This window comes from Natrix helvetica, assembly GCF_964273705.1.
Source record: "Natrix helvetica genome assembly, chromosome: 3".
NCBI lineage: Eukaryota > Metazoa > Chordata > Lepidosauria > Squamata > Natricidae > Natrix > Natrix helvetica.
In genome coordinates this window covers 118,730,781-118,757,176 of record NC_138549.1, presented here as the reverse complement: position 1 = coordinate 118,757,176, position 26,396 = coordinate 118,730,781, and the positions used below count along the sequence as shown (strand labels likewise).

Here is a 26,396-nt window from a genome sequence, read left to right as displayed (position 1 = left end):
AACTGCATTAGCCTTCAGAGATAAGGTAATAACCATAATGATTCTTTCTTTCTTTCTTTCTTTCTTTCTTTCTTTCTTTCTTTCTTTCTTTCTTTCTTTCTTTCTTTCTTTCTTTTTTTCACCATAGTCTGACATGAAACACAGTTCATGGCTCTCCATTGTTCCTAAACTTTAGCATTTTCAAAGATACAGAAATATTCTTTACCCATCAAAGACATAACAAAGAGTGACAAAGATTTATTGTTGCCTAAATGTTCCTGAATATAAACGTGCTATAAAGATTGCACTTTCTACCTCATAGTGTATTGCTACTATTCTCCTAGGCGCTGCTTGGAGTGTCCAAGTATGGGTTAACTTCAGCTTGCTGCCCAAGGACTGAGTTCAAAGGTTGTGTAGCCACGCCTCCTGCTCCCCTCAGAGGCTCAGTTTAAAAAACTCAGTTGCCCTAAAAGGACGCAGTTGGGGAGCTCCAGTTCTTGGACAGCAAGTTGGACTCTCCAAACAGCTTAGTGTAGCCTCTTTTCTTATTTTTGTGTTTAGAGGTTAGATTAGGAAGCGTTAGGTTTTCTTATTTTCTCCCTTCAATTGAAAGCTTCCTTCCTATAGTCTTCTGAAGCACGGAACAAGCAGCTTGGAGCGCGGGTGCCTTCCGCAACCACCGCGGTCCAGGCACCACCGGGAGGCTCATCAGCAGCCACTGGCAAGCTCTGGGGGCAGGTAGGTAGGTTAGGGATTCCCCAAAAGCTGTCGGAGGACTGGTTTTAGCCCCGGAGGCTCTACTGAGCCCTCCAGATTGCGGACAGCTCCCCGGTGCGCTCCAAAGCTTGTGGCGGCCAATTTGAAAGAAAAAAAGTGGCGCGCTTTATTTTTCAAGCCGTTTGAATTGCCGCAACCTGGTTCTACAGCAGATCGCCGCTGGGAGGACTTCTTAATATTGGGATCTTGCTCTGGGGCTCCAGGCAGGACCCTCCCTCCCCAGGAACACTATTAAGAGTGGCTACAGAGAGTTTGGCTTTTCTCTGGCCATTCCCTGCCTTATTCCAGCGCAGATCTGCAGCGCCTTGGTAATTCCAATTTTGGCACCCAAAAAATTGCTTGCTGTTATTGATCCCTGCCGAGCCCCATTTACTCAGGATTAAAGGGCCTATTATCCAAAGCTATATCACATACAGGGACTAATTACAACCAAGCTGTGATATGGCTGGAAGTGTACCATGGCCAGCAAGAGTGTGGCTGAAGTCAGGGATCAAACTGAACCTATCTCTAAAAGCACAGCAGGCCCAACCCTGCTGCTAAATGGGACAGTGCAGGATGCCCTTCAAAGGGGAAACAGCCCAAAGCCAAGAAGCTCTCAAAGGCTGCAGAAAGGTTGGCTGAGAGGACACAGAAGGTCCTGGAGAGACAGTTTCAAAAGGCAGTTAGTGCCCAGGCGCAAACTGTTAAAGTTAGGGAATCACCACCAGCTCAGGTTCCTGCAGACATCCTCATAGTGGATAGTCCATGGGAGGGCTCTCCATCTCTGGCGGACGAAGGGGACTTTGGTTTTTCTCCCAACCCTTCCAGGGCATCCCCCAGGTCTCCTGATTCCTCCCTGGAAGAGGTGGACATGGAGGAGGCCTGCTCTCTAATGGGGAAGGGGTCTCCCCCTTCTGGCCCTATTTCTGGGACCACTCCTGAGTTATCCCAAGCGATGCAGGAGGTGGTTGCACGGGCGATATCACAGGGGATTGCAGATGGCATCCAACAGCTGGGTCTCATCTTGCCCCTCCAGAACAAGGCTAAAGCTAGGGTGCAGGCGACAAGAGCTCCCATGCAATCCACCGGGGCCTCCCCTCCTGCTTCCTCAGCTGTCAGCGAGGTGTCTGAAGATGAGGAGAGTGGACAGGACGCCCCTGATCTGTCAGAGGACGAGAATCCGGTCCTCGACGCCCCCACCTTCTGTGGCTTATTCAAGCCTTCAATGTTTAAGGCCATTCTGACCAAGGCTAGGGCTTCGTCCATTCAAATGGGAGTCCCAGCCCAAACAACAAGACTGCCACTGAACAAGGTAGCAAGGAAAAGGTCGGATCAGGGGATCCAGGCACAGGTCTCTTTAAGGAGACCACCACCCCTCAGGAGCTGGTTCCGACACCACAGCTGTCCCTGGATGTTATCTAGCGACAATGGGCCAGCCTGGGTCGATGGCTAATCCCAGTGGGGTGGATAAAAAGCTCTACTCTATGGAGAGCGGCATGGAGGATCTCCTGAAGCTTCCTGAAGTAGATGACCCCATAGTGGCACTAACCGTCAACTTGGTCCTTCCAGCTGACCTACTGGAGGGACTCAAAGCAGAAGACAAGAATGCGGAGAAGGCCTGTCATAAGACACACATGGCTACTGCGTGAGCCATGAAGGCCGCCTCCTCCTCTTCCTACTTCAGCAGGGCAGCCCTATTTTGGCTCTGCAAGCTGCTGTCCAACCTCCCTGCCGGAGACACTAGATCCAACTTGCTGTCCAAGAACTGGAGCTCCCCAACTGCGTCCTTTTAGGGCGACTGAGTTTTTTAAACTGAGCCTCTGAGGAGAGCAGGAGGCGTGGCTACACAATCTTTGAACTCAGTCCTTGGGCAGCAAGCTGAAGTTAACCTATGCTTGGACACTCCTGCAGTGCCTAGAGAACAACCATTCAGGTAAGCCAACGGTCATTCTTATCAGTGTAACAATTCTAAGTGTATCAATATCAGGAAAAAGTATTCTGCTATGGAATGAGAGGAAAAATAGGAATTAAGCTTAATAAAGTTATAATAGGAAGCATCATTCATTTCTTACATGCGAATTTTTTATTCATCATGTAAGATCATGATGAGAGGCGGCTCTATGACATTTTAAAGGATTGTTTCATAACAAAGCTTCTTCTCTCTGCTAGAACTATGATTTTGTACCAATCAATCAACAAGCCCTTTTGGGATTTCAGATTACTCCTATAAACACTTTGTGCATTTCAATTAAGGGGGCGTGATATGCAGAACAGTGGATGACAAAGAGAAACCTGTGGGTTTTGTATGTGCGTATATCCATTGTCCATTGTTGATGATGAGAAGATTTGGATATACAAAAAAGAGGCATACAGTACTTTTTAGCCCAAAGTTTCAGTTGGACTCTTTCTAATGAACAAATATGCCTGCTGAACAAAAGTATTTTTAATAAGACTCTTTCTCTTTCATAAATAGTCTTGAGAAAGCCTTAGTATCACATATGCCACATCTTCCTTATAATAATATCTCTACATTATTTGTGATATATTTTACAAATATATAAATTATGCCTTCTATCCTAAGTTGTTGAGTAGAATATCTACAGATATAGCTTGGAGACTTACTTGGAATTACTTTTTGAGAAGCTCTTAAGGAATGTTCTGATATATTTAATGTTGATGTCAATGTTTCTGGTCTCTAGTAATGTCATGCCAGGATTGCTGTATTCCCACTTAAGATGTTGCTGTTGTATTTGTTTTCCAGCAACTTTGGCCACTGAATATGTGATAAGTTCATTGAGAATATCTTGTGTAAAGTTCTGGACTAGTTCCTGAGATTTGCAATTTTGATTCTATCATTTTTGGGGGAAATTACTTATTCTATTATTTATTATGCTTTCAAATAAAACAAGAAAAAGGAAGAAAAGATTAATAATGTGTATTTGATATTTGGTGAAGAGAAATTGTCTGGTAACAATGGAATGGACATAAAGATACCCAGGCTGGATTTGAGTATTAAATACAGTTTTAATATAGGTAATACACTCTGCAATGGTTTAAGTAGTTGATACTACTGTGTCACTACTGCCACAATAATTCACTATCTTCCTTTGATTTTACCATCTAAAACAATCCTTATGCTTTCTTTCCTCCCATATTGCTATGCTGAACTATTCCATTCATCAGTATGTACAAGATAAGAGCTATGTATTTCAACCTTTCTGCAAATACTCCGTTCCTTCCATTTTTTCCTGATATTTCATTTAGCTTTTCTACCTGTTACTCAGTTGCGTAACCTATTTGCTGGACTATTTAAGGAGATACTTCAAGTCTTCATATTAGAAATAATTTTCAACCTGCTGTTTCTCATAATTTTGAAATATAACTTCTATCATCCTCAAATTGGATGGATTATTATTTTATAGAAAAATTGAATGACACTAGGTCAGTGGTGGCGAACGTTTTTCTTACAGCATATCAAAATTGCGTATGTACCCGCTATCGTGTGTGCGTGCCCACTCAATCCTCCTCCCCCGCCCACCTGCGCATGCACGCACGACCTGTCCGCAGGCTCCAGAGGCTTTTTTGAAGCCTGGAGAAGGTGAAAACAACCTCCCCTGCCCCCCCCCCCCCCCCGGATGCCCTCCAGAAGCCGGAAATGGATCATTTCTGAACTTCCAGCTGGCTTGTTGGGCTATTTTTCACCCTCCGTAGCCTCCAGAGGCTTTCCTGGGAAGAGCAAAAAATGGCTCCCCAGGATATCCTGAAGCCTGGAGAGGATGAAAAACAGCCCCAATGGTCCAACTGGAAGTTTGGGAACTAATGTCTGGTTGGCCCATTGGGGCTGTTTTTTGCCTTCTCCAGCCTTTGCAGGCTTTCCTGAAGCCTGGGGAGGGCAAAAACGGCCTCCCCTGGCCCTCCAGAAGGGTGAAAAATCAGCTGACCGGCATGTGCACGCGCACTAGAGCTAATCTCTGGCGTGCCACCAAATATGGCTCCGCGTGCTATCTGTGATACATGTGCCATAAGTTCGCTATCACGACACTAGGTTATGGAAGACTGTTTTAAGAGATTCTCATAAGGTTGATTACAATAATTCATTCAACATTGTATATGCTGTCACATTTATGTAACTCAAGGTGTAAATAGTAAATTCTATTTCTTCTACTTTGTTTAAATAAACAGTTTCGACATATTTTTTTCCATTTTCATCTTTGTGAGGTTTTTAAAATGATTGCAACGTTCTCCAATCTATTCATTTTTTTTGTTTAGCAAAACGTTGGTAGAATTTCAAACAAACCTGTGCATATTTTTTGTTTGTTACTAAATACTTTTTAAACTATGATAGCTCCCTTAATATATTAAGAGAATTAATATTGATTGATTACTATATTTTTAATTTTTATATCTTTTGCATAATTGGTAATCCAGAAGAATTGAAAGCAGAATGAAAACTATCAATTATCATTGGAATCTGTTATACTGTGCTTTTAGAAGATATATTACTTAATAGACTGCTTTAGTGAGCAATCTATCTAGTCCAGCAGCCCACGGCTCTGGAGCCGCATGTGGCTCTTTCAGCCTTCTGCTGTGGCTCCCTGTCGGCTGATCCCACTACTGGATGGCCACATCCCTCCCCTCCTAGTCACTCCTCACCTAGTTTGAGAAGGTAAGGGCAACAGCAGGGGATGGAAACTTGCTCCATATTTCAGAGCTGGCATGAAGCGCCTCTGTACATACCTTTGCACGGCAACAGCATTCCGCCTTTGTCGCAGTACATTTGTGCTCAAGGCAGCCCTCACCTCTCCCCACTTTGGGCTCGGAGCTGTAAGCCACTTTGGGCTCAGAACTGTTGCCACCTCCATGGCCTGCCTGTTGCTTTTGCAGTGACTTGCACAGCACAGTGAGATTTAGCGTGCTTCACAATGGGGGAGATGGGGTCCCCTCCTCCTGCAGCCCATTACAATGCAGGGCTGCAATGCGACCCTCCCCACTTGCTCCTGGCAACAGCAGCAGTGTCAGCTGCAATGTGGGTCGAGCCAGTGTCTTGGGGTAGAGACCAGCTCGCATGTCTCCCTGAGTGACCAAGGTGTGTCCAGCACCAACAAGGGCTGGAAGAAGCACCCACAAGACGCAGCAAGAAATGAGGTGCAGTTTATCATTTTCACAAGTTGCTCTATGCCTCACTTAAGATCAGGATTTTTATGGGCTTTGCTGTTGGAGGGTTTATATCCACTCCCAGATATTTGAAAATCTTGTAAGATGATGCAATCTTATCCAGGTTTTATATGAATAGTTCAGTCCTGCAAATGCTTTTATAGAAGCTTTATTGGCTTTTGGGTCCTTCTGAATATTTTTGCCTTAGATCCTGATAAGACTGGCTGCAGAAAGCAGTTTACTCCCAGAGGTAGCCTTAGATTTTAGAAAGTATTTATTTATCAAATCTAAATAGCCACTCAGCTCACCAAAGGTGACTCTGGGTGGCACACAACAATGAGATTAAAACTATATAAAAACTATAAATGCAAAGCATAAAAATCCATATTAATAAAGTAGCCACCCGCCATTTCCTGCTGCAGTCTGTTGGGCAGCGAGACCCAGCTAGAGATGAGACGCTGGAGAATCAGAATGAGATAGAGTGGGGAGGGGAGAGAGAGAGACAACATTTTTACAGAACTATAGATACGTTGAGGCCTTTGAGGCGGGAAGCAAGGCGAGGCCAGGTGTGACAAGGGGCTAGGAGGGATGAGGTGGGGCTAGGAGGGCTGGGGGTCATGTGACTGGTTGGTAGTGAGTGACGTCAAGTTGTTCATCGCCATCCAGATTTTGTGGGTCCTGGTGTTTTTTTTTTTTTCTGTGGGAAACAAGTCCAAATGGCTCTTTGAGTGTTTAAGGTTGCCAACTCCTGATTTAGCCCAATATTGTTGATGCTGAATGGCAAGGGATCCATTCTACCTTTGGGAATGCAGTTTCAATTTTAAAAATATGTTAACAAAATGGAAGTCTTTAGCCAACAGTGGAGGAAATATATATAGTTGGTCTAATGTTCAGAACTTACCATGTGTTAAAAAAAAACTTTGCTTGATTAAGGCAGGATCATTTAAAAGTTATATTAAATTAAATTTAGCACAAGGAAGAAAGTGCCAGAATATTTATGAGGCGTGTATGATAATCTTCAATCTTAGCTCCACTGACTAATTTGTGGAGAGTAAATTTTAATCTGCTATTAAAGCTGCAGTTGATAAATCTAAATTAAATTGAATAAAACACATACTTCTAGAGCTTACATATAAAGCAATAAATGGTGTTTGAGAGAGCAGAATTAGGAAATGACATTTAGGTAACATGCAGTTCATTAGTTGTTTTTTAGTAGATGTTATAGCCATCTTGATGCTGAAAGAAAATCATAAATCTGTTTGACTGAAGATCAGAATTGAATTTATTTTCTGAGGGTATCATAAAATATGAAAGTATATTTCAAATGTACTGAATAGTTACTGCTGAAGATTCAATTGTCATTTGTGCAAAATTTTGTTATTATTATCGGAAGATAAATATTGCTAATAGATAGTTAATTGGCCATATCTGCACTTTGTAGCATGGATACCATTCCTGCTACCTATACGAGAAAACATATCATCTGAAAATATCTGTAATGATTACAAAAATCAGTGGTTGTGAACTGTAGTTCTTACCAAGAAATAAAGAACTATAAAAGATCTATATAAAGCCTAGTAAATAGACAACATTTACAGTTAACATAAGTTCTGTGGAACAAGGCATCTTCTCATTGAAATGGGAAATGCTTTTTCAAAAATTGGAGCTTTTTGGGGTGTGATTAATTTGTTTTTTCTTTGGTTACAGGAATACATTTGCATGTGTGACACTGGATGTATTGACCACTTTCTCTACTTTGGAATATGAAGCCTAACTTCAGCATCTCAACATTTGTTGTGGTAGCAGCAATTTTGTGCTGCTTGATGTCATCAACAGAGGCAGATAGTAAGTAATTTCCTGATGGAAATATGTTATGATTAGGATGGTTGTAAGATTGTTTCATAAAAAGTTAGCTTTCAAATGATAGAATGTAAAGGTAAATCATCAATTTTTAGTTCGTATGGTGCTAGCAAACAAATCATAAACTTACCATAAGTATATTGAATTCATTCATTGTCTTTCATTACTAAATTTCAGCTCAGTGTGCATAAATACCAGGACAATTCTTGATTATATATTTTGTCCAATATCATGTTTTCATTCCTTTAATATTAATGTTGTTTCTTTTCTTGTAATGTTATAAATTTTTCTCATGCAAAGGATTCTATATATATCTTTTATATAGTTTTTGTGCTCCCACTTAGGATTCACTGACTTTGAGAAAGAAAAGAAAGGAATTTTTTTTTCATAGTTAGCTACAATATAGAAATCTTTACACATTTTAGTAACCCTTTTTCTTTTGAATGATAATTATATATTGGATTGGATTGGATTGGATTTATTAGATTTATATGCCACCCTTCTCCCAAGGACTCAGGGCGGCGTACAGCATTAAAAAACACATAGTACAAAAGTTAAAAGGAAATTAGAAACAGTCCAAAAAACAAACCCAATTTATATAATACTCACATTTTAAAAATTAAATAAAATTAACAGGCCAGGCCGGCTTGCTGGAAAAGCCAACTTTTTAGGGCACGTCGGAAGGACCGGAGGTCAGGGATTATGTGAAGCTCCGGGGGCAGCTCATTCCAGAGCTCTTTATATTAAGCCTGCAATATTGTATTACCTGTTTAGGAAATTGGTTATAAGCACATTTGGATCACCAATCATGGAAGTAATTGGGTTTATATAGTAGTACATGTGTTCTTAAAGCCTTTTACTTTCAGCACTGAATGGCATATGAATACATATACATACTAACTGTATATTTACATATATGTATCTACACATACAATTTATATATACAGTTAAATTACCATTCAGTGTTTGACTAACTACGGAGAATCTGCATTTGCCTCCTAAGAATAGGGAAGACTTTGAGATTATTGACAGGATCTGAGAGAGGATGGAGATTGCACTAATTTATAGATGTTTATAATGGCAGAATTTCATGTGATAACACAGTCTCAGAAGATGTTATGGAATTTTAGCCTAGATGTCAGGGTTCCAAGTAACACCCCCAACCAAAGAAGACTCCGAGGCTTGAAGTTCCTCAAAGTTCCATTTTATTAGATTGGCCATGTCAATCACTAAGAACCTATTCATTGTAGTGGTTTAATTGCTCCACTAATATGAATCAGATAATAATATTCATCTGCAACAAATATAATGACATGCATCTGATTAGGAAAAATAAAAAGATACAGGATTGGAGAGTTCTGCTTAGTGACAATGCATGTGACATGGATTGAGGAGGACTGACTGATGACTAGATGAACATGGACAGGCAATGTCATGGAGCAGCTAGAAAGACTAATGCAGTCTTTACTTGTATAACAAAATAACTGCATCTCGATCATGAAAAATAATACTTTGTACTCTGTGCTAGATAGTTTGTATTTGGAATACAATCTTCAGTTCTGTGCATTGCAGTTTAAACAGACATAAAGGAACTGTAGAAGATTCAGATAAACATTACCAAGCTAAAAAGGATTTGGAAACCAAATCTTATGAAGAACAGTTAATGGAACTTGAAATGAAATTCAGCTTGCCAAGCTACCGGGTACAAGAGGAAGCAGAGTTCTTTGCTGAAACTAAGATCAGGATAAGGACTGATGGGATGTAATGAAAAGAATTGATATGCAGGCTTAATATAAAGAGGTATATCCTCATGATGAGAATTGTTTAGTAGTGAATGAATCTCTATGTCCGTCCTTATCTATTGATCCATCAAACCATTGATCTATTATCTATCTCAAGATGGACAACATATCCAACACCTCTTCCTCCTTCTATTTTTCCAACAATAACCTTGTGAGATCAGTTGGGATAAGAGTGACTGACCCAAAGTCATTTTTATAGCTAAGGCAGGTCTACAATTTATAGTCTCCTGCTTTCGAGCCTGCATTTACTGCATTTGGTGAAAAAAATATGCCAAAAGTTGGATTCATAATATTTGCTGTGTTCATTGATTTCAAATCCTAGATCAAGGATTGGTGCAAATTTTAAAATTCCATTGTAGATAGATGCTTGTTCCTGCTGCTGAGTAAATTTATAAAAAATCGAGATTAAATGTTCATTGCCGTATCCAGGGAGATTACAACAGAGAAATCACTATTCACAGAGGGGTTAAGCAGGATTGCATCCTTCACCCTTATGATATAATTTGTACATTAACTCTGTAGTGATTAAGTTAAAGAACCTTGCAAATCATCCTCTAAATCTAACCAATAACACATTGTGATATTTTGTGTGTGAATGATGCAGCATTTCTACTTGATATACCAATTGGTTTCAAATGAGCTCTGTGCACTTTATCTGACTATTGTCAAGATGAAACATTAGAGATAAATTATTCTGAAATTAAGATCCTGGGGTTTGCTAAATGTACTAAACTGCCTACTTAGCTGAATGGATATAAGATTGAGCAAATTAAAATCTTTAAATATTTGGGAATAGTAATTTTGGAGTCTTTTAGGATTATACTCTTCAAAATGCCCCCAAATTGGCTACTGCCCTGTGATCATTTTGTAGGGCCACTATTTAGATCACCTGCTATTTTTCAGCAGACTTTCATATACGTGTTTTATTTGGGCCCATCTGGGACCCTATAACTCTGCTGCCCATCTGAGGGATACAAGCTAAATTTTTAAGGATTGTTTTTAGTGCAAAATGTCCCTAGTGTAGTCCTTCATTGTGAGGCAAGCATGATTCGGGTGGATTTTATATTTACATTTACCTGTGTATATTTTTAGAATGGTTAATCTAAAAATGTGGGTCTGGGACCTTAATTCTTGTGGATAATTTTGAATCAGCTTGGAGACGATCAGTTCCACAATTTATACAGTTATGGTCTATTGTAAGATGAATTATAGGTATTGCATTACAAAATTTGGTAGATTTATATCTTTAAAATAGGTGTTGGCTATAGAAACAATTCATCTTGTTCTCTTCCCAGAGATATTTTCTTCAGTAGTCTATATCTTTGTTTTAGACCAGTAAATTATCTAAATCGGATAACTAATCCCAAATCTAATGGTAATAGTTAGCACATTTTAATTCACTCCCAAAAGCATTACTTGATGAAACGGTTAAGAATGTCTCTAAGTCTTTCAGATTTTGTCCTTGTGATGAAGGGGTGGTAGAAAATATGACGCACATATAACTTCATTGTTCATTGTATAAAGATACACAGTTACATTTTATAATCCCTTTATTAATTCCAGGTCGTACATACTTATTTTATGTACACTTATTGTTAGCTGACAGCATGATTCATTTTATTTCAATGTGACCGGATTTTGTTTTATTGCCTGCATAATTTGTTTCTATTGATTCCCTTAATATATAGTCATGGTTATTTATATAACTCTTATTGTTTATGTTTTATCAAATTTTATTTTATAACATTTTGTGTTTTTAAAATCTGGTGTTTTATCCTTTATGCTTTTCTAAATAGAAGATTGATAATTGAAGACTGAATGACTGACTGCTTCTTTTTCCAGAAATGTTTCCATGTAGGAAAACACTAGTATCTAATAAGTGGTTTTGACATGTACAGAGGTCATAGAAATGCACAAATCTTTTGAATGCTGGAACCCTGAATATCTTGCATACTTGCTTCTAATTTCATACAAATTAATGAATGGCTTTGTTGCACGTGGCGGATGGATTTGGACTTGAACAGTGACTCTAAATTTAGTGGTTTTTTTTTTCTTCTTATACCTTCTTACTGGGACTCATGATAACAAAGTGATACTGTTCAGCGCAAATTGGCCAAATAGATCAGCTACAACTGATAGCAGTCCTGAATACTGGCAATTTCATTTTTCCCTGAAGTCAGTGCAACAGGTAGAAATCAAAGTGGTGGAATGTAAAATGCTGATCCTGTATGCGCATGTGAACATCATGTATGTAGTTGTCCCTATTGATTTTGTGGAGAGACTGAATGCTGATGAATAGCATTAAAATGGTTACTGAAAAATGTGGAGTCAGGAGAAAGACTTATTGATGACTTCTTTCATTTATATTTTTAAACTGCGTTCAGGTAATTTCCTTGTAGCCGAGAAGGTATAATTATGAACATAACCCGTCTCCTCAGTTTATACACAGCCATTTCCCCTACTGCTCTGAAGTCACAGAAAAGTACCATAGGAATGTCAGGCCCAATTAAGATCTGCTAAATATTTTGTATGCCTCTGTTCTAAGGCGATGGTACAGATTAGAGCTATAATTGACCTGGGTTTTGTAAGATAATTATATGTAGAAATGGAGCATAATTAATAATGCAGCAGAATATTGTTGAAAGAAATGTCCTTCTGGGTTCGGCTCCAAGTAGGAAAAAAGATACTGGAGACATGGAGGCTGCTTGAAAAAGATAGTTTTAATGGTGGACAGGACCACATGGCTTGAGTCCTAAACAGAAAAGGTGATCACATGCTTCAATGTTGGTGGAGAAAAAGAGAAGGAGAGAAGAGAAGCTGAGTCCTTGGTTTTATACCCTCTCTGGCCTTTGATCTTGAGCTTGTATTCTGATTGGTTGTCAGACTCCCACGGGGCCGTGCAGGGGCAACTCTCTAGGCTGCGTTTTGAATCCAGGTTTGGTTGAGTTCTCAGATGCCATGTGGGGAGTTGGGTAAAGGGCCAATATTATCATGCATTAATCCCATCCCCCTGGAGCTGAAGGGGAGAACTCTTTATTATGTAAAGGGACTGGCTTGGGTTTTTTTTTTAATATATTTTTTTTTATTTTCAAAACAAACACAACACAAAGAATTTTCCTTCTTTACATACTGTAGAAAGTGTATCAGTTGGTTACAAAAGGCTTTCGTGCATCTCTTCCATAGTCATCAACCATAATTCATATTAACTCAAGTATTTTAACTCAGATATTTGTACATGTTACTATCATCATACCTCCATTTTCATTTGGCTATAATTCTTTAAACATCCTTCATCATAAAATATACCAAGATTTAATACATAACCACATACTGGCATTTCATTTACTATTTCTAAAATCCTCCAATAACACTGAATCCTTATGTCCTATTCTAGCTAAACATCCATAATATTTAGTAACAACATTTTCTAATCCTCCTTTCCAAATCACTGTTTAAAATTTCCAGTTTCCTTATGTTGTACCCATTATCCCTCCTTTATTTGACTATATCCTGTATCATAACATTTTCCCCCTAATAATCAAGACTTAACTTAATCTAACTTAGTTCTTTTTTATTATGGCTTGGGTTTCTTAATGGCCCATTGACAAAGTGGATGGGGCAGGAAGCTGCAGGGAGCTATTCTGTCTTTATAAAACATGTTTCTTCCTTTTCACATTCAGAGAAATATCCTGCCTTTTCAATATTTTCTAGGATATTTCATTTTTCTGGGAGAGGGCTGGGTGATAACTTCCTACAATATGTATGGAACATTTGTGCTGTATGTATCCGAAAGCACAGAGCCTTGGGTTTCTCACTTCAAAATCTGTTTATTGTGGCAATTTTTCTGCAGCTGCTGATGCTCCAGCTTCTGGATAAGTGGTCAGCTGAGCCTAGAGTGGAGCTTTTTAGATGAATGAAATGCCATTTAGGTGTTTATACTAAAAATGAGAAAAATAAAAGGTTTTCCTCCAGTTAGATTATACAGTATTTGAATGCAGGGAGTGTCCAGATTTCCCTGCTGTAAAAACATTTAAGTCAAACATTTCTGTGAAGATGGCATAGACTTGCTGGTGATAACAAAAATAGGAGTGATGTCTGGCCCTTTTTAAGGCACATATGTTAATTTGACTAATTTTCCATTTATTTATTTGCTGAATTTCTTCTCATTGGTTTTGTAAAGATAACCGTAATGGTATATTATTAAGGTGACCAACTTTTTTACAATGAAAAGGAGGACAAATAAATTGGAAAAAATATATCGTAAATAAAAGAAATATTTTATTCATTGCAACAATAATACACTAAAATATGATATATGCATAATAAAAACATTTGCAACATTTTATATTGTAATTATGCTTACATGCCTGTTAATTATTATTTAAATGAGTACTTTTCCATTGAATTAATATTTTTTGTCAATGTATCATCTTCTAACAATATATTGGAAATATCTGAACAAGAAATATCCTTCATATTGAATTTTACGGCAAGTGCTGCAGCTAGAGTATCAACATTCAATCTCGATTTCTCACTTGTCGAAAAATCATTGGCAATTGAAAAAAACTCTTTCAACTGCTGCATTAGTTCCAGGGCAGCACAACGTAAATTGAACAAGTATAAATAAATGTTCACATGGAATATGTTCATTTTTGAAATGGCTGAAAGTATCCACCCATCTTTTATCAATTTCAACATGTTGATTTTCCCATTGTATTAATTTTTCAGAATTTAAATATACATTCAATCTTCTAATTTCTTCAAAGAGACAATTGTCGTCTATTTTAATGTCTAGCATTTCTTTAGATAAAAATTCAACACAAGATTCAATATCTGTTCAATATACTTGCGATGAAGTAAAAAAAACACCATTAAAAACTGTTTAATAAAACGTGAATTGTACTTACCTCTGTATAATTGAATATTCACTGAGAAAGAAATAATTACCGTGAGTCATTCAATTGCCGACGTGCCGTGAGTCTACTGCGTGCGTATGTGCCGTGTTGTGTTTCGGTAAGAAGTAAACAAAGCCACTTGCGCTCTCTCAAGGTCTCCCATGCGGAGCGCATGCGTCTCATAATCGCATCTTATACCGCACTATACCGAGTCTTAACGAATTGTCATGTCAAATACAAATACGTCACATAATGCGCAACAGATTAGTCTTCAAATATCGAAAAGGAGGACATGTAGGAGGACACTTTTCGAGGGAGGACAGAACTTACAAAAGAAGGACTGTCCTCCCTAAAGGAGGACGGTTGGTCACCTTAATATTATAGCTTCTATTTTTAGAAGTGAATCAGAATGATTGCTGTACATTTTCTCTGTCTGCTTCTTCTTGTTTCTCTTTTATGTGACCTCTGTCGTCCCTCCCCCCCTTCTATCAGCTTTTGACTGTACAATGGAAAACAGCTTTCAGATTTCATTTAATGTTAATTTCAGTTGTCAAAGAATAAAATGCTTTTACCAGGTTCCTGAAATCTATTTCTTACTAAAATCCCCAACACTGCAAACAATAAAATTCTGAAAATGGGGTACTGAAAATTCGTTCTTCCCGGGGAGACTGTTGCATGATTTTAGTCCCTTTATTAGGCTTTGTGTTTGAGCAAGGCTTTCATTAGCCAAGGCTGGGTCTGAATGACCTGCCAAGGCTCTGTTTCCATGGCAGGTGAGTTTCAGTTTTGTGATTTTCTACTCCCAGCTGCCAATAAATAAGCTGGTTTGTTTTTTCTTAATACTTTGTCATTGCTGGATTCCCTTTTCCTCTGAGCTTCACATCTGGGGTCTTCCTGATAGCCATGTGAAATGTTTTGAGAGTCTCAAGGTTTCTGCCATCCAATGTTGCTGGAAGCCAGCCAGAGTTTTAACTGGCAGAATAAAATGACCCTTGTAACTAGTCACTTCTAGGATGTTGCAAGCAGCTGTGTTCATAATCTGCATCTGGAGGAAAAACATAACACATTTTTAACTGCAGCTCTAGCTTTCTGTCCTGAAACAAATTACTCATTGCATTTCTTTCACTCCTTGGTTTTTCCAGTACTTCACTAACAGTGATAGTTTATTTGAAAAGGCTCAGAAGTGACCAACACAGGGTAGCTTTTTTTATATAAAAAAAGAACTCCATTATCCCATTCTATTTCCTTATACTTTATCTTCCTAAACTGTGTTCAGGCATGCTAACAGTTTTATTAAGATGGATGAGGTTTGCTTACTAACATTTCTGAATTGCAAGTGATCAAGTGTAGCTAGCAACAATATATTTAAGTAGCTAAAGCTTTTTTAAGATAAAGAACTGAGGCAACCATGCAGAAGAACACTAACTTGCAAAAACAGGATGGCTGAAGTCTTTATGGCTTGATTAGGTAATAAAGATGTATGTCTGCAGACTACTTTATTTAGCATCCACCCTTATATTTCTGGACAAGATTTGCATATTATAACTACTTATTAAAATCACTTTTCAGCCTTTTCTCTCTTGGATTAGCTGCTGTAGCATGGAAACATGTTGATGAATGTGTATGGTCCGACTCCTACATTCTCTTCCACTTTTGGAAACTTGGAAGTTCCAACAGAACAGCATAAATATATGTAACTCAGAGCTGAATTGTGGAATCCTCGCTGCTTCTTGAGTTTGATTATTTGCTTGCAGATGTTTCATTACCTGACTAGATAACATCAGTGTACACCTGGATGCGTACAAAGCAAGTTCATTGCACCTTTTCTCTTGGTATGGAAGGCTGAATCCTGCCATCAGAAATAGTCAATCATTCGGTTACTGCTGTCTGTTCTTCTTGATCACATTTTTGCGAAGAAAGCATGCTTAAATCATTGACATTTATGGACCATGATAAGGTCCATACCACTGCTGAGTCATCCTATAGTGTATCACACCTGACTTGTTATAAAAAGTCCCTAAGCTGTAAGTATTTTTCTCCCCTGAGAGTGTTCACTTTCTGCCATTATCCCTTTTCCTGTTTTCTCTTTCCCCTGAACTTTCTCATCTACTATAATCTCTAACCATTATATACTGTTCAAAATCTTCATCTCTCAGAGTGCTCTGGCTCATCCATAAGCTGGATGTATTTTCTTATTTGTCTTTTAAGTTTTGAGATGCTTGCTGAATTAATAGGAAATCCTCTCTTCTTGTCCTCTTTTCCTATTTTTTCTTTCATCTTTACATTAGTCATCTAAACATCTCCCAGTCCTAATTAAAATGATCAAGCATGGCAGGATAAATTTAAACACTGACAAGTGGACTTTATTTCTTTGCTTCCCCCTTTTTATTTTAGGTTAAACTCATAAATTCATTGGACTATTATACTGTGTATGTTCTATTTCCTTATTTATTGTTTTGATTATACTAGGATATCTCATGTATATATGGTTTCTTTTAAACCCATTCTAATTTTAATAATTTTAAAATAAGCTGTTCATTTCTCCCCTTTTAATTCTTAATAAATAACCTGTTAATGCTTTTATCTGACTTCCTGATTCATTGAATATCACGAAGTCCATTTTCCAAGAGCGCACAGTGATTTAAAGTTAAAAGTACCTTGTATTGTTAAAGTTGAATACATAGAATTCATATATGCAAATCAAGCAATACACGGTTAAACACTCTACAATTCCATTAAATGCTACTAAAGTTGATGTACCCCTGTTTATGTATTCTATATAAGAGATGTAATTTCTTCCACACAAAGATTGTTTTTAGAGTTCAACATTTCTGCTCTGTAGTTATTGAAGTTTAAGTAAAGGTTTTCCCTTTTCCTTTATATTCAAACACAATTACATTTCTTTCCTTTCAAAAGAAAGTCTCTGCAGTTTGTTGATGAGTTAATCCCAGATTAAATCAAGATTTGTTTCAACAATAGCTTGCTGAAGAAGCCAGAAAATACATCAGAGCACATTTGTACAATATATAAGGCATGTTGTTTAAATAAATATTGTAGTTAGCTTTAAGGTGTCACTTGGGTTTGGTCAGATAGCTACAGAGTGGTTTACATTTTTTAGCCTTAATCATGATCTGTGGTCCTAATTTATTCTTGGCTACTTTATCTGGCTGTTTTAACCCATGTTGTTTAAATAGTTAATGTCTTGGAAACTGCCCAAGTTACTTTATAGTCTGCATTTCTGGTTGTTGTTTTTCTTTTTTTACCCACAGTTTACCAGCAGTTTCCTGCTTCATGGATTGCTTAGAGGCTTAAGGCAGAAACACAAACAAATAAACTAGGAGGCCACAAACCGATCAGGACTTTCATTTGCACATCATGTTAAGCTACTGTTGAATACAAAAAGAAAACGTTACTGCATTTAGGAAACCCATAGCAAATCATAATTTACTATCCTAAAACATTAGGGTCAACCAACTCACCATGGCCAACTCACCACAACCAACTCGCCATAGGCAACTTGTGCAGCCACTTTGCTGTGGGACAACTTACCATGGCCTACTTACCACAAGACAACTTGCTGCAGGACAAGAGTTACACTAATGTTGAAAAATAATGGAATAGAATCCTAGACCAGCGATGGCAAACCTTTTTTGGCTCGCGTGCCATAAGTGGGGGGAGCGCAGGGGGGTCGTGTGTGGGCATGCCACACCCATAATGAAATGTATGACCCCCCAGTGTGCATGCGCGCACTACAGGCGCGACCCCCCTATTTTTACATGCTTTTTTCGCCCTCCCCAGGCTCCAGAGGCATTATAGGAGCCTGGGGAGGGCGAAAACAGCCTCCCCTGCCCCCCCGGATGCCCTCTGGAGGTGTCAGGAAAGCCTTCAGATGGTCCCTGGCTTCCCTGATGCCTTCGGAGCGCTCAAAACGACCCTGACTTCCGGTTTGCTCGGAGGGTCGTTTTAAGCGTACGAAGGCTTCAGGGACCGTCCGGAGGCTTCCCTGACGCCTTTGGAGCGCTCAAAACGACCCTCCGAACAAACCGGAAGTCACAACCGGAAGCAGCGCCTCGCGTGCCCTGACAAATGGCTCCGTGTGCCACCTGTGGCACGCGTGCCACAGGTTCGCCATCCCTGTCCTAGACCAACCATGTCAGTCTTGAAAATTGCCAAGTAGCTAGGAACAAATGAGAACTTCTGGCCACAAGAATATCTCCTTTGCTGCCTCCTCCTTGGCTGTTGGGTCTTGAAGAGAAGTGTCTACTCCCATTTTGATTTGGCATTCCAGTTACAGATCCTTAGCATGTCCACTAGTGGGTAGTATGCATACCATCAAGCATTTGCTGCTGAATTTCAGGTTATTTAAAAGGTTTGCATTTTTTTAAAAAATCAAGAAAAGGGTTTTTTTTAAGTTTTATGTAAGTATGATGATGCCATAAGATGTCGGTTCTTGTTCATCAAGTATAGCCACAGAGGGATAAAAAGTAATAATTAGTACAGGTAGTCCTTGAGTTACGAATATAATGGAGTCTGCCAATTACATTTGTAGGAGTGAATCATTAACTTGAACGTGATCACTCCCTGCTTTTGCCCATTCATTCGCTAATTGAATGTGCAAGTTGTTAAATGCACAAGATATCTCAGGGTGGGGAAGGCCATGGGGGGCCAAGGCCATAGTATTTTCCCTGACCTACTGAGATATCTCATGCTTACTACCACCATCCTACTGACTGGGTCACTTATCTTACGTAGATCTTGATGATCAATGCTGCTGTCTCCTTTCCAGCCTCTCTGCCACATTTGTGCCTTAAGCAAAGGCTTACTAAAGCCTATAGGGAAGACATACCGCATCCCTATAGGCTCCAATCATTTTTGCAAAAAGCCATTGCTGATGAGAACGGAGCCTGGAGGGATGTGCTGAAGCAGCACAGTAGACCAGAAAACCAAAGGCTCGCTAGATCTTTGCACGGAGAGTAGCCACAGACCAGTGACGTGCAGTCAGGTGAGGCAAGTGAGGCACAGCCTCACCGCTCTCATCGTGAAAAGGAAAAAAATGTAAAAGGAAAAAGCTGAGCTAGTTGCTGTCTCACCGTGGATGACTGCTTAACTGTTAAAAAAAAGCTTCTAAAAAGCGCCCTCTACTATGAGGCAGGAGAACTGCATGCCTCATCTAGTCTGACTTTAGGCGTTTTATGATCAATCGAGCAGAGTTAAGCAAGGGTTAAAAGCCTAAAAATTCCTGACGTAGGTGAGGCACGCAGTTCTCCTGCCTCATAGTAGAGGGCACTTTTTAAAGGCTTTTTTTAACAGTTAAGCAGAGTCATCCACGGAAGCCAGGCAAAGAGCCATGCTGTAGCACACACACTTTCCCCCAGCCTCTTTCTTTTGGAAGGCTCAGATCGGCTCCCCTCCGGATCCTCTGCCTCTCCTCTCACCCCAGCCTGCCAGCAGGAGGTGAGTGGGTGGGCTTTATTGCGTTCCAGGCATTTCCCACCCAGACAGCAGGCTGCATTTGCAATGGTGGAGGTGTTTGGGGAAGGCAGGGGGGGGGGATGGCAGAGGAGCTGCTTTCAAGCCACTGGAAAAGATATCCAATCCAACTTTTTGTGTGTGTGTGTTTGTTTGAGAGTGAGTGAGAGAGGGAAGGGGGTAGGAGAGATAGTCCAATCCAACGTGTGTGTGTGTTTGACAGAGGGGGAGGAAGGGAGAGAGGGAGGAAGGAGGGGAAGGGAGAAGAAAAAGAAAATGAAAAAAAAAGAAACATTTCGCAAAGGAGAAAAACAAATGCTATCGTTTTAAATCGGAACTGAGCATGCCTGGCTGTGGAATTTTGGGAGTTGAAGTCCACAAGTCTAAAAATATTGGAAACCCACCATTGTGCCAGTGCCTCACCAGCCATAAACCTCACCGCACGTCACTGCCACAGACCTAGTGCTTGAGGGGGGGATAGGCAGGGCAAATGTTGCAAAGCCTCTGCAGTCGTTCGTAAGTATGAACAACTGCTGTGGTGCTGCAACTTTCATAATTTCTTACTGTGTCGTATAAATACTTGGGGTTATGTCCAAACTTCTAATAGTCACTAAATGAACTGTCGTAACTCAGGAATTTCCTGTATCCATACATTCTTTTTATCCATTCATGTTAATATATTACTGAGATCCTTAAAACGCTGCAAACTTTACAAGAATGTTTACTAGAGATGCTCTTTACTGCTGCCAAAGCATTAACAGACCTTGCATATGACAATTCATCAATCTTGACTGATAGTTTATTTTTTTCTGTTACTACTTTCCTATAGTATTTTCTGATATATTTCATTCGGTGAGCAAAACCTGAGGCCTTAAAATTTAAATATAAAGAACATTCAACACGTAAGTTAATTGAATATAAAAATGAATAAATAAAATTTAACATGTAGCTGTGCATTCTTTTAATCTTATTGTTATCCCCTGTAAACAGGGGGCTTTTAGTCACAACTATTAGCCTGTCTTCAGTGTATGCATAGCTCAAAGGGAGGATTAATATAATGGAATCTAGTAGCAATGCCATTACAATGCATGCAAATGAAATATTGCAATGTAAGAATTCTTGCTCTGCTGCTTTATTATCCAGAGGGAAGAGGGATCATCATGTCATTTTATTTAGTATCCCTTGGGATTTATATTTTGGGTGATTCATTCATTATGTTAGCTGGAGCCACATGACTGATTGAGTTATTGATTGCATTTCTGACAAATAATTCTTGCATTGCTTAAGGTAGTTTTTGTTCTTGTTTACATTGTGAAATTTCTGTTTTCATGGATAAGCTTGTATTAGGAATTTGCATGTGTTAATCACTGATGTGCTTGAGCATCACATGTAATTACATAATTAAGCTTCCTATCCTAAAATCCTTCATATTGTAATTAACATTTGTATATTTATTCGTGGTTAATCATTTTAAACAGGAATCTTAAGGAAAAAGAAAACCAATCTTGTGTAAACTTCAAGCTTCAAAAAGGGTTGGAGTTGAGGTAGGAATTGAAAATGTCTTCTGTAGATCTTGGTTGTACTTTTAGACACTTGTTTTCTATTGAGGCTCTTATTTATTTATCAATACCGTGATAGCCTCAGACCAAAATGTGAGTATTTAGAAGATTTGAGAAAGTCACTGGGGGAAAGTCACATGTTGCTGAAATAAGTCTTGCCTACCTGCACACCCTCTATCCAGCCCTCTGCACCTACACTGACCACACACAGACCCTCCCCAATCCTCACACCTCTTGCACACCTCCAACATCTTCATCAACCCATGTACTGCCTCTCATGCACTCCCTTGCACATTCTCACCAACCCATATGGTGCATATGCACACAATGCCTCTTGGGCATCCTTTGTATCCTCACAGATCTTCTTGGACCCATGTGGTGCCTCTCAAACACCCAACCCATGCTGTGCCCCTCATATATCCTTTCGCACGCTCCCCACCCTGTGTAGTATCTCTTGAAAACACCCTTTCATCCTTCTCCACTCACCAGAAACCACTTACCTACCTGCAGGCCTAGGACTTGCAACTTTCTACTAGCTTCCTTGATGACTTTGGTTGTAGGAAGCTGGCAGAAATTGGCCCAAGAACCATGATATTTAGTTAATGACAGCAACAGGGACTGCAGGGATTGCTTTCACTAAGCATTGCTATCATGCTTTAGATGATAACATTGCTTAATGATGAAAATTCCATTCCTAATTGCTGTCTTATGACTATCTGTTGCTGGTTCTTTGGAAAGTATATGTATGTGATAAATTATTGCTAATATGCTGACTAATACCACTGAATATGTAATATAATTTCACACACTGACCCTTCAAAGTCTTTAATATCATACTTGCTTTTTAAAAATCAGTTGTCTATAGTTAATATTCTCCTATCCTTACTTTTCCTAAAATTGAAAACAAATAATGTTGGGGTTTTTTGTTTTCAGATTTTGTATCACAATATAGGTTTTCCATACAACATTATGCATACATTCATAGGTAGATGAATGCATCAGTGGTGGGTTCCTACTAGCATTCCCACTGGTTCGCTTCACGCGCACTTCGATAGTAGTCTTTAGACTTCAGTTGTTATTTCCACCTCTTTCCTGTGAAATGTTTTGAATAAAACTATGGGGTTTGCTGAGAAGGAAGAATGTAGAAATACATGGTCTTAAAAAATAATTTCCTTCGTCGTCTAAGCTCAGAATTTGAAAACACTTTCAACTGTCAAGGAATATTTAGTAGGTATTTCAAAGAAAGAATGGTACCTTAAGAAGTGTCATTTAGTCTTGAGGATCAAACATATACTGCACATATTTGAAATCATTCAACTTAGAAAATGGAGTGCTGTCTAGTTGTTGTTGTTTTAAACCAGAATGTTGATTTTTTTAAAAAATCAGGAAGCATAGTTCAGAAAAGATGCAAAGCAGGTAGTGACAGACCTTTATAAAGCTGACAATTTTCAGTTCTTATATCTGGATAGCTCTCTCTCTCCCATACTTATAAAAATCATACCTAAAATTTGGAAGTCAGCCGATTCCTTGGAAGCAGAAACCAGAATTCACCTGAATATTTCCAGGAATGTTCTCCATTGCTGAAAGACAAGATACCCTGATCCACTTTTGTTTGGCATCATATAATTTCTATTTATCATAGTTTGGCAAACTGGCACCTTCTAGAGAGGTGCATAGCCTACTTCCTATCACTGAGATGTATAAGGATGAGATCTCACAATGTACTTCATAGCCTGCTATATAGGAAAAACTCTTGGTACCAAACCTAATTACCATGGTATAAATTAGATAATTTGTTGTAATAGTAGAAATAACAACAATAACTTACTAAACATACAGGAACCAGCTCATCAAATGTACAGAAAGCAACATATTGTAAGTATAACAAAGAAAACATGAATGTCAAAATAATATAATAAGAATACAAACAATGTGCTGGCAAGGAAAAGCATTACATGGTCAATTTTCATAGAAGATCAAGGAAAATTGGATAAAGATAACATTCGTCAATGGCTTACACCTGGGACGTATAAACCTTGAAGACTTGATTTTTGCTGTTCAAGCACAAATTATTCAAACCAATGCAATCAAGGCCAGAATTGAAAAATTATCAACTAATTCAAAATACATATTGTACTATATCTATCTGTCTATCTATCTGTTTCTATCCGTCCATCTATCCATCCATTCATCCATATCTTTAAGAAACACTAGATGATATAAATATCTAGATCATCAGAGTGCCCCTTCAGTCCCTTCATCTGTCATTTATGAAGATGTTAAAAGAGCCCTTGGCCCAGAGATATTGAAAAACAATTGATTAACTCTTAGCAACCATATAGATTGATTGTCTTCATGGTTATCTGCAGCCAGCCTTGTTCTTTAGGTCTTCCTGTGGTGTACCCATCACCACAGGGTAATGGAATCCATTTACCCTGCTGCTTGGTTGGTCTTCTCTTTCCTTCACCTTTGCCAGCATTATAGAGTTCTCCGCAGAGCTGATCATTTGTGTCTTGACTGAATTGTTTGATGATGCATCTATTTATTTGATTGACTTTTCTAGAGACGTTTTCTAGATATTCTCAGGTACTTCAACATTACCAAAATTCCAAAGAGTCAATATTGTTCTATCTTTCTTCTTCAAAGTCCATTTGCCTCTGATATCTGTATTAAAGTCAGCCTTGCTCTAAGAGGGTTAATATGGCATTAGTTTAAAGGCTGTGAGTTAAACACCCCTGTTGTACAGTGTAGGGAGAGACATAATCCAGCAGTTCAAATATATTATTAACTAAGTGTGGACTTCCTTTATTTCAAATAAATTACATTGTTTGAAGGACTACAGTGAACAGATCAAGTAATAATTATTGGGATTGCAAGTGAAGGGCTGGATTAAAGGCAGTTTTTTTCTGCAATCATGGTTATCTTGAAAGTGTGAGGTTAATGTCTTTCTTCCAAATAATATTATGCCCCTAATATTGAGAAAAGGCTTTAATTTTGTCTTTCCCCTCATGATTGTAAGATAATCAAGATAATTGTTTCCATGCTGCTAACACCATGTTTCTCCGAAAATACAACCTGTCCCGAAACTAACGCCTTGCCACATTTTTCACGTGGGCAAAAATATAAGCCCACCCCCGAAAATGAACCCCCTGGACAACCCCCCCTCCGGCCAGGCAGAGCACCGCTCACCGACCTAGGGGTATCCCGAAGGCGCCAAGCCGCGGGAGCCAGGGAGGGAAAGGCACTCACGTTGCTTGCCACCTTAAGGATACCGCTAGGTTGGGGAGTGGCGTTCTGCCTGGCCGGAGGGGGAAGTTGCCGGGCGGCTGCTCCCTTGCGAGTGGGCTCCCAAAGAGCCGGGCACAGCCTCAGGGGTGAAGCAGCCATGAGGTGACCACGCTCACGAGTAGCCACCCGGCAAATCCCCTTTCCAGCTGGGCAGAGCGCCATTCACTGACCTAGGGGGTATCACTAAGGCGCCAAGCCACTTGGCGCTCTGCCCGCCCCCAGCTCCCGTGGCTTGGCACATTCGGGATATCCCCTAGGTCATTGCATGGAGCTTTGCCTGGCTGGAGAAGGGGTTGTGCGAGCACCTGTTCAGCCCCCAGCCTCACCAAGCCCTTGCGCAGCTCCCGGGGCACCGCCGCTGCCTGCTGCCGTGCTCCGAGCATAACTTCCAAACTCCAAAGCTCGGCTGCTGAGTCTTCCAACATCGGCCGCTCTAGGAGTGCTCTCTATGGTGGACCGGCTGCTGGAACACTCTCTGTCCGGAAGACTCTCTGTCTGGCAGCCGGCCCACCATAGAGAGCACTCCTGGAGCGGCTGATGCTGGAAGACTCGGCAGCTGAGTTTTGGAGTTTGGTAGTTATGCTCGGAACGTGGCGGCTGGTAGCGGTGCCCTGGGAGAGCTGCGCAAGGGCTTGGTGAGGCTGGGAGGCATGCTTGCTGGGGGTGGAACAGGCGCTCGTGCAACCCCCCTTTCCAGCCGGGCAGAGCTCCATGCACTGACCTAGGGGGTATCCCGAATGTTCCAAGCCGCGGGAGCTGTGGGGCGCGCAGAGCGCCAAGTGGCTTGGCACCTTAGTGATACCCCCTAGGTCAGTGAATGGCGCTCTGCCCAGCTGGAGAGGGGATTTGCTGGGCGGCTACTCATGAGCATGGTCATCTCATGGCTGCTTCACCCCTGAGGCTGTGCCCGGCTCTTCGGGAGCCCGCTCTCAAGGGAGCAGCCGCCCAGTAACCCCAAAACAATAAGCCCTCCCTGATAATAAGCCCAAGGCCATATTTCGTGGGGCAAAAGAAAATAAGACCCTGTCATTTTTTCAGGGAAACACGATAGCTATGGTGAAAAAGCAATCTTTTTAAACATTAAAGAGATTAAATTGGGTCTTCTTCCCAGCTATTCTGAGTGGGAGGGGCAAAAAGTGTTAAATTTCATCTTGACACAGTCCAATTCAGAAAATAGTTGTTATCCACCTCATCTGAAAAAAATGTTTCCAACAATAGTTTTCCTCTTGGTGATATAACCCTCTTCCTTCCCCAAATAGTGTTGACTGCTTTTTTCCTCATTATCAATCATTTTTAACACAATTTTATTAAATTTACTGAAATTAGTATTATTAATTTAAAAATTAAGTCATTTAATAAATAATTAATAGTTAAAGAAATAAATATGATTTAAACCATTCTACTTGTGTGTTGGTATTTTTGTTAATTTACTTGTTTTGGATTTCTAATCAAATTTATTTATAGAGGTGTCTTTTTTCTTTATCGCATTAAAGAGATACTGATTTCTAGAATAGAAGCAAAGATTCACAAACATTTGTTTTGTAATTGTTACCTGAGTTGGTTCAGGCTTGAGAAAGGTGAAAGTATAATTATTGTCAACAACTATGCCACATAAGGTACAGGTGGACTCATAT

General features: G+C 39.6%; 1 protein-coding gene across 7 annotated transcripts in view; it reads left to right on the top strand.

The window, feature by feature from the left end:
• The window catches only part of PTPRF (protein tyrosine phosphatase receptor type F), a 549,550-nt gene that overhangs the window by 219,499 nt on the left and 303,655 nt on the right, over nucleotides 1-26,396 (top strand). For all 7 annotated transcript variants that reach the window (XM_081946120.1, XM_081946118.1, XM_081946119.1 and 4 more), the window contains one exon: nucleotides 7,597-7,734. In XM_081946120.1, coding sequence (XP_081802246.1) covers nucleotides 7,653-7,734 — 82 coding nt within the window. In that variant the 5' untranslated portion in view covers nucleotides 7,597-7,652. The remainder of the gene's footprint in view (nucleotides 1-7,596; nucleotides 7,735-26,396) is intronic.